This window comes from Telmatherina bonti (genome assembly GCF_933228915.1).
Source record: "Telmatherina bonti genome assembly, chromosome: 5".
Taxonomy (NCBI): domain Eukaryota; kingdom Metazoa; phylum Chordata; class Actinopteri; order Atheriniformes; family Telmatherinidae; genus Telmatherina; species Telmatherina bonti.
In genome coordinates, this window is record NC_136623.1 from 26,005,481 (window position 1) to 26,019,920 (window position 14,440).

The 14,440-nt window shown below is 36.3% G+C and overlaps 1 protein-coding gene across 1 annotated transcript in view; it reads left to right on the forward strand.

The window, feature by feature from the left end:
- cdkal1 (CDK5 regulatory subunit associated protein 1-like 1) overlaps positions 1-14,440 on the forward strand; it is a 242,924-nt gene that overhangs the window by 139,236 nt on the left and 89,248 nt on the right. The window contains exons 9-10 of the mRNA XM_079240730.1: positions 860-1,026; positions 11,860-12,005. Coding sequence (XP_079096856.1) covers positions 860-1,026; positions 11,860-12,005 — 313 coding nt within the window. The remainder of the gene's footprint in view (positions 1-859; positions 1,027-11,859; positions 12,006-14,440) is intronic.

Consider the following 14,440-nt stretch of genomic DNA (forward strand, 5'->3'; position numbering starts at 1 on the left):
GGGGGGTGTGTGTGTGTAAAATTTGCTGCTGCCAAAAAAATGTATTTATATTCAGCCAGGTTATTACCTTTTTAGTCTATCCTTTACCTTTCTGAGATTGTCTCAAAAGTTGTGCAGAGACTATGCAAAGATTTTCTGTCATTTTTTGAGTGTACATAATCTGTGACTTGATAAACACGTTGAAAAATTTACCAGATTGCAGGATTTTTTTAAGAAACAATATCATTATTCAGATTTTTCTACATTAGTCTACAGTCTACAGCAGAGTACTTGTGACAAACATTTAACATCCTTGAAGCAGAAACGCTGTCCAAATCCAGTGTATGGATGAGTGTTTCTAGGAGTTATTTGATTGCTTTGTCTGGTAAAGTCTTTGTCGTTATGCCTATGAAGCAGATCTTTGATCGTTAACAATCTTCGGTTTGGCTTGACTGTAGATGTGTAATATAAAACGATGGATGACAAAATGAATAACTTGTATGTGTACTGAAACTATTCAAGTTTCCCTCAGGCTTTCGCCCAAGGGTTTAATGTTCATTACCTGCAGAAGGTGAGGTTATAATTAAACTAATTACGGTAATGAAATGTAAATGTGAAATTCCCGAATGTGTACCAGCAGTTACACTCACTGTGAGGAATGTCCGCATGGGAACCATTTCTAAGGGATAAATTGGCCATTAAGATTGGTTTGTTTTCTGAAAAACTGCGGTATGAAGAATCTTGAACTAATTATTGGAAACAACGCAGTTATGACATCAGTTTCAGCTGAAAGAGAGAGACAGGATCAGAAAGGGGTTTTAAAAGCACACTTAGCTAAAACAGTTTTATCCATCATATTTAATGTGTTTTCTCTTTCCAGAGGGAGTGTGTGAGATCTGGTTGACCAGCGAGGACACAGGGGCTTATGGTAGAGACATAGGAACAGACCTGCCCACGTTACTGTGGAGGTTGGTGGAGAAGATCCCTGAAGGAGCCATGCTGAGGTTGGGTATGACCAACCCACCTTATATCCTGGAACATTTGGAGGTATGTACAACATATTTTAAGTTTCAAATACACACAACCCTGGTGCTTCACAGGATTTGACGTTAATGTAAATTATTTCCTTTGCATAAATATAATTGTCTAATTATAACCGTGAAACCAGTTATCATAGTGGCATTTAATGACTTTAATACACTGTTTGGATTTTTATTTTGTTCCCCCAACAGGGAAACTAATCCCTCAGTGTGACCCTAAATAGATTTATACCCTCTCAATACATACATAAGCACCACTACTGCTTTCTACCAGAAGTACCATCAAAAATAATTTTACATCTGTGATAAATAAAACTAAAATACACATTTTCTCCAGACCTTTTCCTTTCCGTTTACTTTTCTCCTGGTAGTCTCGTGCTATCCTTTCTGTGAACAAACAATATTGCTTTGCTCAGATTTAATAAACTAAATGCCCTTTCATTTTGCTTACCAAGCAGTTTAGCTGCAGCACTCTTCTTCCATTCATTAGTTCATTCTCGTCTTCTCTAATGAGTCAATTAGGGACCATTGTGCCCTCTTTAGCAATCCCATTTTATTAGTCATTATTGTTTTCTGATTGAACAGTGGACAATATTATCCTCTTTCTTTTCTGCAATTCTCCTTGAGTTGTCGAGCTACCAAGAGACAAGCATTTTAAGTAATTTAGATTGAGCTTTTCTTACCTCTCTCTCTTTGTTTTTACACAAGTTGAGCCATAAAATGTTAAAGCACCAACATCTGAATACACGTCCACGGTTTTCTACCATGAACAGGCAGTAGGCAAATCTAACACCCAATCCCGACAAAAAATCAGTTCACATTAGTAAGGTTTAACATTTTAAAAGAGAATAAAATAAAAAAAATTCTCCTGTTGACAAACATATTTCTATAAAAAGTTTTACAAAAAATATTAAGCATGGGAATTTGTGAGGAAGCATACACATTATGTGTAAAGTAGAATTTGAAACAAGAATGAAATGGTACCTTAATTTGTTATGAAAAGCTAATTGTGTCTTCAACTTGAATATTTCCCCATTGTTTTGCTGTAGTCATAACACAAAATATGTTCTTTCCTCTTTAGGCTTCTTACATTCATTTATCTGTTACAGTCACAAATCTAACACATAAAGAATGAACCAGTTTTGTTTGCTGTACAACATTCAAAATGACTCACTGTGGGAATATCATGTATGTATTTAAACCTTTACTCAGCAGATGATCAACAAAACAACACACAGGTTATCAGAAAGCAGAGTAAATCTCACCTGATATTCCTCTGGAGATTTAATCTGGAGAATGGGTGAAAATGTCTGAAAAAAGTCCAGAACGTTTACATTTTCTCAGCCAGCTGTCTGGAGCATCTGTTAGGCTGCAGTGCATGTGGAAAATTGGCCTATCTGTAAAGAGGTTGCATTTCTGTCACTGAGCAAAGCTCAGTTGATCTTTTAGTTATGTGGTCTCTTTTGGTGGCATATTTGTGTGTTGGAAGTCATGTGATCAGGAATATTATGCGACATTTTTGGCTTACTAGAAAAACAACAACAACAAAATAATATTTCTGGCACTTTCTAGCGTGTCTGATGTCACAGTTCTGAAATGTCCGCTTCAGTAAAGAGCTAATACTTTTTATCTTTTGTAAGCAAGATGGAATTAACATGATCAATGACACATATTTGCTTTAATCTGATTGCTGACCTAGATAGGCAGCTTGGCATAAATCAACTTATTTTTCATTTACAAAGACATCCAGTTCTTTGCAATTGTACATTATTTTAGCTCACATCTGGAAAATGTGAGTGGAGAAAGAAGGACATTGAGGGCAGACAAGAGGATAATGTTAACCTAGAAAAACTGTGGAGAAAAAAAAAAAAAGGTTATTTCAAAGTTTTAGAATGGGATAAATCACATGAAGTACGCAACAGATTCTTTGAATCACTGATTTCAAAGATGATTAAGATAGTAGATAAATAGAAAAAGAACTAAAATTAAAATGAAAAAAAAATGGGGGGGGATGAAGGCCTGGGGATAGAGATGAGGGGTAAAGAGGAGAGGGAAAAGTGCTGTGGGAAGCAGCAATGGAGGTTGTAATTAACCAGGGGTTAATGGAGGTGGCTAATTGTCCCCCTCATATATAGGTAGGTTTTCTGCTTGGCTACATTACAATTAAAAACCCTCCCTCCTAATGATCGGGAATAACAATTAACTGATAATTAGAAATATACTAATATACTTGGAAGACACACTAGCTGGATCTGTGTGTGTGCGTGTGTAGATATGTTAAGAATCATTTCATAAGCTCCCAACTCTCTTATTGTCCATGCATTGAATTGAATTAAACATTTTTTTCCACTTTTGCTTTTATTCCTCAGACAATTAACCTACATAAAGAAAGATAAGAATGGTCTTCTTTAACTTGTCATTGTCTTTTCTTGCTTCTGTCCCCTATTTACCCTTTCTGTTTTCCCTCCCTTCCCCTTCCCTCATTTTTCCTTCTTGTCTGTCAGCCACAATTATACCTTCGAGTCACATTTATGATTTTCTTTCACATTTTCAGCTTTAAATTCTTGTTTTTTCCCCCTAATTACTCTTCCATCACCTGTTCCTTTGTCTTTTTTCCATTTCTTCTCGTGATGGCAGCAATCACAGCACTACAAATGGAGTGATGATGATGATGAGACCAATTCTCCAAAGTATATTTATCAATCATCTTTAAGTAAAGGCCAAATAATATCCTGCTGTCTTCTGCTTTGAAGAATACCAGCACTTATATAACATCATCATGCCGAATGGCTGTGATTGAAGCTGAAAATGTCAAGTAACTTCTCCACTACCACAAACGTTAAAGATAACCCTCTCACGCACATACTCACGGATCAGCGCTTTTGTTCTTTCTCTTTCTGTCACAAGTGCAAACTATTTCTTTCAATGTGCAGCCTGTTTTTCTTGACAGATGTCGACAGCCTCATACCACCATTTGCTGATTGGAGCAGTTAAAGGCCCAATCACCTCTCACGGGCCACTTCTCACTGACATTTTAGTTGATTGCATTGTGTCAGTGGTTCCTTTTTGATCAGCCACATGACAGGAAAGAAAGTCTTTTGTGATTCAATCAGGCTGCCTGAAATAAATGAAATAGTAGATGTCCATAAACATCAACCTCAGAGCTAATCTCAGCTTGACCAGGAAACGTCATATTCACTCTATGGAAAGTTTGATGATACAGCGGTCATGTTTCCACAATTCTTTATGCACAATCTAAAGTTATGAATTAGACAAGGTTTTTAAAAACAGAAATAAAGCTTAATTATTTGTTATTAAAAAAAAAAAAAAAAGACAGAAGAACCCAATCACCCTTACTTTTTTTCTGTCAGAAATGGGTCATTTGTGATCTTACATGACAAGACTCATAGGACGGTAGACAACGCTGCTTTCCTTTGATACAGCTGAAGACATGACTACAAGTTTAGTTCTTTTAGTTTTTGGCAGTCCTTTCTTCAGCTACGATATTTGTTTATTTTGTGTTTTGCACCTTTTAAGAAAACGTGAAATGCTATCAAATAGTTTGAAAATTGTTTTACAAAGGTGGCAATTTAAGATTTGTTTTGCTGTGTGAAACAAGATCATTTTGACTTTGGCATCTTCACTATAGCTGTTAAGTAATTATTTTCAAGTTGTAACTATGAAGCTGGATAAACTCAAGAACTGTTTTCTTTCTGTGATTTTTCTTTTTTTTTCTTGATTAAAGGAAAAAAGTGTGGCAGTTAGTTAGAGGTCAGTTTTCTGACCTGTCAGGCGTCCTAACCTAATTGGCAGCTGAGATTTGGCTGAAGTTTACTTAAGGTGTGTGATAATAAATACATGGTTCGTTAGTTCTGAAAACACTCACACATGAAGAAACATTAATTATTATTAAAGTGAAACATTTCTGGGTCAAAACAATTAAAAATCTTGAACAATTTTTATTTTCCTGATTTCTTTTATCACTGATCAGCACTTGACTACAATAGCTGGTGTGTTACACTGTTGTTAAATTTTGTTTCAGAAAATGGCTTAATTAAGTTATGAGCTAAACAATCTGCATATGGAATAAATGGTTCTTATAAAGACTGGCACAAATACATCCTCCTAATTCATTATTTCCAAAAATGTTGGGAAACTCTTTACAGTAAGAGTGGATGGTAAATATGACCAAGAACCTCAAAAAAATAAAAACACGATGAGCATAACTGTCGCATTGTGAGGGAGGAAACACTGAATTCTTACAGTGAAACTGTTTAGATTAATTCATAAATTCTAATTTCTGCCTTCACTCAATCACTCATTCATTTAATTATTTATTTGAGGCTGGCCTTGGGAATTTCTGTCTCTTTGTGGCAGTAGCTTTTAATCTGGACAAAAACTGGATGGAAATACCAAGAATGAGTGAACAGATTTATCATCAGTTTGTAATCTCACTACCAGCCAGAGTCCTTATGCATTTACATGCAGCTCATGGCCATCTTTTACTTGTTTTTCTCTCTGACTGCTGAAAGCAAACTGAGACATTCTTGATTTTCAAAGAAAAATTACAAGATGGATTTTCACCACCATCATCATCCACCCAAACGCCCAATGAGTCAGTCAGACACATACATCTAAATCTCCTTTTGCTGTATAATGTGTGCACTTAATCTGCAGCTTGAAGTGTTGCAAGCCTGAAGTCTGGGTAAATCAGGTGCAGCCTAAAGTGTTTGAAATGTGAAACACCAGGCAGGCAATTTCTTTGTCTGCTGCTACCGTTCGCACCAGCTGTGTTTGTGTGTTGTTACCTGTCTTCCAGTACTGTCCTGGGAACGGTTTGTAGAAACATTTTCTCTGCAGACTCCCCTTAGTAGAGCTTGTTAGGACTGTGTGACCAGTTTTGGTGTAAATGTCTGAGTCTATGTGCATGCTCAAAATATGTATTATCCTTTAAAATGAGTTCAGCTTTTTTTTCCCCCCATTTAAAAAGCAACAAAAAGTGTTTTATGTCCTAAAATCAACCATTTTTGCAAATGCAAAAACACAAGTCTTCACACATCATACTATGTATAACCTACTAAACCAGTTATAGTTGCATTTAATGACTGCACAGTCTGGATTTTCATTTTGCCACCTACCAAAAACAAAAACAGACCATATCTTTTATACCCCCACTTTTGCAGACACACACACACACACACACACACACACACACACACACACACTAGGAACAAACACGAACTCTAATTCCTATTTGTTGTATAATTCACCGAATATAACTATGAACATATAAATGGAAATAAAAAAAATATATGGTTTGCCATGTGGCAACCTTTGGGCTGCAGTGCAGGACCCTCAACCACCCAGACAAGGACAATCACCACAGCAGCAACCCTACAGACCGAGCAGGTATTTCTACAGTTGTGCAGTTATCCCATGATGTGAATGTCCATTATTTCATTCCTCCTTTCATCCACCTTTGGATAAATTGAAGGATTCATGCATACTTTATCTATACTTCTTTCAGGCTTGTAGCAGTGCTGGAGTCGTATCACAGCTACTACTACTATCAGCAGTACATGCTGTACAAGTTTTTCATGAGTATTGTTGTGTATTTTTAAACCAGTTTAATTTAACCACATATATAGTTTCATCCTTCGATTTTAAAATGTAAATAAAATTAAATGTTTTTTAGTTATTAGTTGACATTTTTACTGGAAGGCCAAAGCAGAATGAAAGTAAATGCTCCATTTTTTTTTTTTTCTTTATTGCATGTTTTATGTCTGGGGAAGTGGGAAGAAGCGATGAAGGGAGTGTAGCCCCCCAACTGAGGCTGTTTGGAGCCAGATCATCTTTCATCTTTTCTCCTTTTCTTCGTATGTGTGTTTTTTTTCATGGCTATCTGATTTGAGGTTAAGCGATATCAGATCCTTTTAGCTAATCCAGTTAAGAAAGATCTTTGCTGGTTCAGGCGTCTTTGTGAACCAAACTTACACTAAAAGATGAAAAGAAAATGTCAGTTTGTGTGAATAAGACATGAAGGCAGGGTGGGGTGGGGTGGTCGCGGTAAATGAAAGCAAATTCTATTTGCTTTTAAAACTGTGAGGATTGATAAGAAACTATATTAAGAGGTAAGGACTTGAAAGCAGTTGTTTTCATTTTGTTCCATCAGTCACTGCTGAGACAAATGTTGCTCATCAGAGCATCGTTTTCATTTTAAATAGTTAGCTCTGAAACAATGAAAATGTCTCAACTCTACACGTATAAAAAAAGAACAGATTAATATCAATGTATACTGTGTAATCACTAAACTACAGAAGGTAAACTGAGGAACACATGGTTAATGGCCTGCCTACGTTAGTAGTCTGCGACTTCAACCAACATGGCCTCTCATGAGACCTGATCCAACCTTCCAACATTTAAAATTTATGTCACTGAGAAAAGTTTGTCTTCTCTTGAGTTTTTTTTTTTCTTTTTTTTTCTTTTTTTTTTTTCTTCTTGAACTGAACAGGTCATGAGGTCAGGTCAATTAAGAATTAAGCATTTACTCAGTGCTTGACTGCAGTGAGTAGTGCAGTGTGTGTGCCTTCTCTGGTGAGACTCTGAGACAATGATAAATGTTTATTACATCACTCTGCATTCATACACTGTGTTATAATGAAGACCATCTGATAAAAATTGAAGCCAAAATGATTTTGTTTTGGTCATTGGGCTCTTCTTATTCACTCTCCTGAACTCATTTTAATCTACATATGTGACATATCCTAACTTGTATGGCTGTACCACAGACTGTATATAAAAAGATGGATGAGCCTCTGTGACGTCACCCGTAGGTTTCTGAAAAGCTGAACTGAAGCTCGGTGGGTGTTTCCTACCTTTGCCGTCTTGGCAGGGTCATGCGTGTCGTCTCGCACAGAAGATACAAATATAGGGAAAGAGGTAGAGCTGAGAGGGGCTGTGAGCGTGGTGGTAGATGATTGACATCGAGTGAACTCTGAGCTGCCTATGGCTAAAAGCTGACCGAGCTAACCTGGAGCTAACAGGAGCTAACCAGCTAACGGAGGTAAGCAGGCTAAAGCTAAGTCACATTTTTAAGCGGATGAAAACTGCGGTTGTTCTACGTTCTTCTTACTTGAAGTGGGAGATGGGGTACCTGTCAATCAAAAGGTCACACCCCTAAATATGCTGAATTTTGAGATTAAATTACTTTTTAACGGAGGACTTAAAAAAAAAAAAATAAAAAAAAACTAACTCCCCCTTCATGACAGTTGTCATAAAGGGAAACCTGACCTAATAAACCAAAAATTAATTTTTTTTTCTTTACCAGGCTGTAAACACGTTTATTTCTGTTGTGAAGTTGGTCTTTTTAACGTGGGAGTCTATGGAGATTTGCTCTTGTTTGGAGCCTCTAGTGGATGAGGGGGGAACTGCAGTTTTATGCACTTCCGCGTTGGCTTCACTTTTAACCACCGGAGGTTGCCGCTCAGGGTACGCATGTTTTACTACGATTATTGTAGGACTGCATTTTCTCCATCACTTCTGACATTGGCCTTGTGTGCCTGTACCAAAAGGAAACACTAAGGCACCTTTTCTTTAAAACATGATAAAGTTTCCTTCAAAATTAGCCTTCTCTTATCATGGCTACCACATACTGCAGATACCTTCTTGTCATTTTACCCGGCTTTCTAAAACTGAAAAGATTTGTTTCAGTGGAGTCTTCGTTCAAAGGGACCAAAGCTTGTCTTATCTCAGTGCCCCTGCTGCGACATGCACACGATAGCTATCATCAATCAAACCTCACTTTACAAATATGTGTGTTAGTGGATGTTAGAATTTTTCATATAAGAAATGATAAAACAAAGTTCATTCTGGAAGGGAGCTCATTTTATGTTTACTGTTCACACAGCTAAAACCAAACACTGCATTTGAATGTCTGTTGGATTTGTCACTTGACCTAGACTGAAATCTTCTAGATGTAGCGTACACCTCTTTATATTTGTACTTGGCACACTCACTGTAAAATAAAGCAACAGCAGAGAGAAAGGCTGAGAATTATCCAGCTACATCTTTGCTATAAATTCACCTTGAAAATGTTTAGAACCTACTCAAATGCCTACTCCCTTCCATGTTTTTCTTTGTCTCTCTGTGACACACATATGCACACACATGCTGCAGCCTGATCTCTGTCACCAATCAAGCTCCATTTTCCAACCAAATTAATTCTTTCTAATTTGGAGCTTCCAGCGGTCAACCCCCTGTGGTTCTGCAACTGAGCTGTCTGTGTGTGCGTACATGCACACATTCGCTTTAGTGTCTGCGTACGAAGGAGAGAACATTCAACAATAGACCTTAATTGAGAAGACGGACTGCAATCAGCATATTCTTGTAGGAAATCATTAAATCATTTCTTCCTCCCCTCTCTTTCTCCCCCCCTTTCTCTTTCTTGTGGTGATTAGCCTGGTGATGATAGCATCCCATTTACATCCATCGGAAAAAATCTGACATCTGTGGTCTCGCTACCTCTTTTACAGAGCAAATTACTGCAAGAATGAAAGAAAAATAAAAAATAAAGTAGCCAACTCTTTTAATTAATAGAGTGCATTAAAATTCAGTGTTTCTAGTGACAATATAAAAGGTGGAACACAGATGCCACAAGCTCTTGATCCTGCTTGACTACTGGATATGGTTTGAACATCGTTGTCAGTCCCATTTGAGGCATCTAGCTTCTTTAAATTTAGATTGAAATAAATGCACTGTTTGTTTTTTTGTTTTTGTATTTTTTAATTTAGAGATTTGAATTAAATGAAACATATAAATAATATATATATATATATATATATAATTAGTATAGAAAGATATGTATAAACACACAATGTGTTATGGATAACCTGTGTTATAGGTTATATATTGGTAAAAGAACAGCGAGGCCCCTTTAAGGTCAAGCGAGAAAGGGAGACAGACTAGTGCAGCTAGTTTGGTGCACCGACAGAGCAGAGGAACGTCAGGCGAGAGAATGTTAGCTGTATAAACTACTTGTTTAGTAGTTTATACAAAATGAGGGATGTTTTGCTTCAAGCTTTAGCAATTTATTTCACACAGCTCTTCTAGTTCTACCAAAGTCCAGTGTTTTTATCACTGATGGGTAAAATTAAGAGAGTTCACTTGGAACCAAGTTTTAGCTTCACACAGAAATAAGCACCTAGCCTCCGTCTCCCAGCGTCTCATTGGAGGTGTAAGCAGGAATTGAAGCACTTTCTGTCAGTTTTCACAGAGAGTGGAGACAACAGACCAAAGCAGCCCGCTTACTAAACCATCAGACATGTTGTACTTCAGGAGGAAAAACACTTGTCAGAAAAGGATGTGTAATGTGGAATTTACCTGTTCAGTAAGCTGTCTTACAAATACGGCTAGCCCTTTTTTCTGGACGTCATCTACATCTACCTAAAGGTCACTAGAGTCCACAGAATATTAGAAATAAAACAAAGTAAAAAACAAAACACTGATTAATGGAATGCATGTATCATGCAAATAACATATTAAACATTTGACAATTTTCTTATGAGTATGTAGAAACCCCAAAACATATCATATGTATAAGTATTAATCTAATTATTTAAGTAAAAACAGGAGGATATCTTGAGGGCAGAAATCTTGTCTTAATTATAAACTATGTATGTTTGTTTTTTTTCATCTGCTTTTTATTTTGTCATTATGATTTGAGATGGGGACCCCGATGCCTCAGCAACAGCCATCGACTTGTCAGACATAACGCTACTGGAGCAACCTTGACTCCTGGGACTTGAGATCTAGCGGGTGCATGATGAATTCCCACAGCTGCTTTTCTTTTATTTTAGCAATATAAAACTTTGAGATAATAATTGGTGAAAAAGAAAGAAGCATTGTAATATAGAGGGCCTGTAGGGAAAAGAGCACACAAGGAAGCAGGAATGTTAATGGAACCATCATTTTATTCAGTGAGCCAACAACGAGAATTTGCAAGTATTTCGTTTAGTGTTTCTCAACCAATATCCAATTATGTGTTGACCTTAAATATATATTGTCAGATTATTGAATAACAGCCATTTTGTTTTTTAGAGTATCACAAAGTTATTGATAGAGGGTTAGATTAAATTTCTTTTATGATTTAGCTTGCTTAAACAAAAAATAAAAAATAGTTTAGTTTTACAGAAAGCCTTCATTGGTTTTTGTTTATACCTCCCAGTGTTAATTAGCAGCTGTTCTTTTTCGTACGTGTTGTATTAATGAATCATATTACACCTGACAATTGCTTTAAATGAACTTCATAAAGTCTGCAGCTTTATTAATTTTTTATTTAAAAGCCAATTCAGTTTTCTATCTTGTAATTTTGGATTTTCCAGCTGCTTTTTCTGTTGTTCATTTAATTGTATGAGAGTTTAGTTGCAATTCCTCTGATTTTTTTTAAAGGAATTGTTTCTTTTCATTGTTTTATTCGTTAAACATTCATTTAGATATCACTTGTCTTTACTTCAAACAAGAGTACCAAGCTTTTATGTATATCCACTTTTAAAGAAGGTCTGAATGAACAAGTGTTTTTTTAAGCTAGAGCACAAAAATGAGAGCTTTAATTTTGGCTGCAGACACTTAGTATGGTGGTGCTTGAAAGTTTAAATGTGTGATCAGCTTTTAGGAGATAGACTAACCTAGTGTATTATTGTTTTTTTTGTTTGTGCAGTTTGAGCTTACAACCTGAGCAGAGGCTGTTCGAACTCGCTGGGTCACATGCTGAGAAATTGCTCTATTTATTTTCTTTCCATACTCATGAAAAATGTAATTCTTTTTTCTCCCTGTGTCTCACCAGGAGATGGCTAAGATTTTGAATCACCCCCGTGTCTATGCCTTCCTTCATGTTCCTGTGCAGTCAGCTTCAGACAGTGTACTGATGGACATGAAGAGAGAATACTGCATTGATGACTTCAAAAGAGTTGTGGACTTTCTCAAAGAGAGGTGAGGCTGCATGTGGACTTTTGAATCTGTTATGTATTTGCTCAGCTGTGACTTTGTAATTTGTAAATCCACATTTGTCACACAAGAATAACACAAGATTGAGCTTTCCATATCCACAAACGCTTACTTACCTTTCTGAGGAGACCAATATTAAACATGTGGACACCTCAGTGCTTGAGTCTTTTAGATCATGATGCCCTGGTCTGAATAAAATATTAAGCTTTATAGAAGATGTTGCATTAAAGCGGGGACTGAAATCAGGACAAGGAATGGTTTTAAAAGTTTTTCTCATAGCTGATACTTCAAGGTTTGAGTATACCTGAATTAATCTGAATTGTTTGAACTAATTGGTGATGTTCTATGATGGGCTTGTCAATCATCCAATCACATGTTGAAATGTTAGGAGGTGCCAAACGAGGACAACTTTGGTTAATGGTTTTGTGAAGCAAATTAATTCTCAGGTGCAATTGTATAAATGTTAATCATTTCCATTTCTTAAAAACAATTTGAACTTAATAATAGATAATCATGGATTTATGATTAATTACAGCAGTACATGTGGAAAACTGATATAGATGTAATGCCCTGATAATACTCTGTGAAGGGATTCATATGGAAATGAGTTTGTCTCATTTCTCTCTTTGTAGGTATTTCTGTAAGATTTTAGTTTTTACTGAAGCGTGTTATTGCCTGTGATGAATTAAAATGTGCATCAACCTTTATTCAGGTCACTGTACTGCTTTTATATTTTTCCATCCAGTGTAAACATGTACAGAGTATCAAAGTTCACTCAACCCCTCACTAATGGAGACAGAGGAACTGAAAGACAGGTCTGTTGCTGCTCGGGCTGCCCAGTATGTTTGGTTTTGTATGAATTTTGGTTTTGAAACTGGCTACAGGCGATAATATTAACAATGAAGGTGACAATGATGGAAGCTTATAAATTTTGACTCTTCAGTGTCAGTCTCATATGTGTAACTTACATACTGGGTTATTAAACAGAATGTAAATCTCTGCAACCTTAAAATAAGCTCTCAGTCATGTATTCATGAACTCTGTATCTGAAACAGGCAACAGCATTACAGTGGGAACATTATGAAAAAGTCATTTAGATCATCTGACAGCTACTCTCACCTGGTAAGGCAATGTTTCCAAACCTCATTATGGATGAATGGTTAGTTTAAAAAGAGAGAAAAAGTCAGTTGAGAAAAAAATCTGCTTTTGAAACATGTTGATGTTTTTCCTGAGGTTTCAATCAGTGGAGTTGCTTTAAATCTTCCTCAAGTTCATATCTCAAGTAATGTGTTAATGTTAAGAAAAATTATAAACAGTTGATCCATTTTTAATCCCTATTGTGACTCAGAACTTAGTAGAATTATGGTAGATTTTTTCTTGTGTAGAGGTGTGCATCCTCACAGTGGCCATGACTTTCTCAGAGGGCAGGATATGTATTTTGGCTGGTCTTCGCTGATGCTTGAGTGTTTCCATCTTCATCTCACGGGGAGAGTTTAATAAACAGATATTATGTCTGATTTTAATGTGGTTGATGCCTGAACCTGTATTAACATGGTCTGATATATTACTGAAATTTTTCTTTCACCTTTATATCTTTTAAATTTCTCACAACTTACAGATTTATTTCAATCTTTATTTTTTCTTTTTTTTTAATGGCGTGTTTGTGCATCCATGTATACAAAATATTGGTTTTTGGCAAGTCTTTATATCCACGTGTGTATTTTCTTAAGTGTTAAGCGGTCAAAGTCTGAACTCTGCGGTGAGTGGTGTTGGAAAGAGACAATGCACACATGCACACACCAGTGCATTTGCTTTGTGCTGGTGTGTGTTTTTGCATCTGTTATATAAACATGTATCCCAATACAAACGTGTGATGTCCGTTTTGTGAAATCAATACCGGTAGCGGTCTGACCCATTTGGCTTCTGTAGTAATAGCAGGGGTGCAGTTGAGTTTCTGGGAGGGAGGCCAGGAGTTCATGCAAGCCAAAAAACACACCTCGTGGATGTGTGTGAGTCTGTCTGCGTGAGAGGCAGAAAAAGTGGTTTTGTGAGTGTGCATTTGTGAAACATAATTGTTCTTTTTAAAGCACCCAATCCAAAGATTTGATGCTTTCGGAAATGTTAAAGACACAACAGAGAGCTATACAGGAGGTAGTGAGAGATGAAGTATGTCAATTGCAAGCATTTGTGTATTTTGTGTGTTTGTATTTATATTTTTGCTTCTGTTGCAGTCTTTAAAAGCAAGGCTGTAAAAAGTTGAACCTCAAGAAACCACCACAGTACTTTGATGGCTTTTAGAGAGGATAAAATGGAATTTATGCCACATACATCAATGTTTTTTTTTTATTTTTTTTTTTATTTTTTTTTTATTTTTTTTTTTTTTATTTACAGAATGATGTGTCCTCAACTTGTCCAAAAAG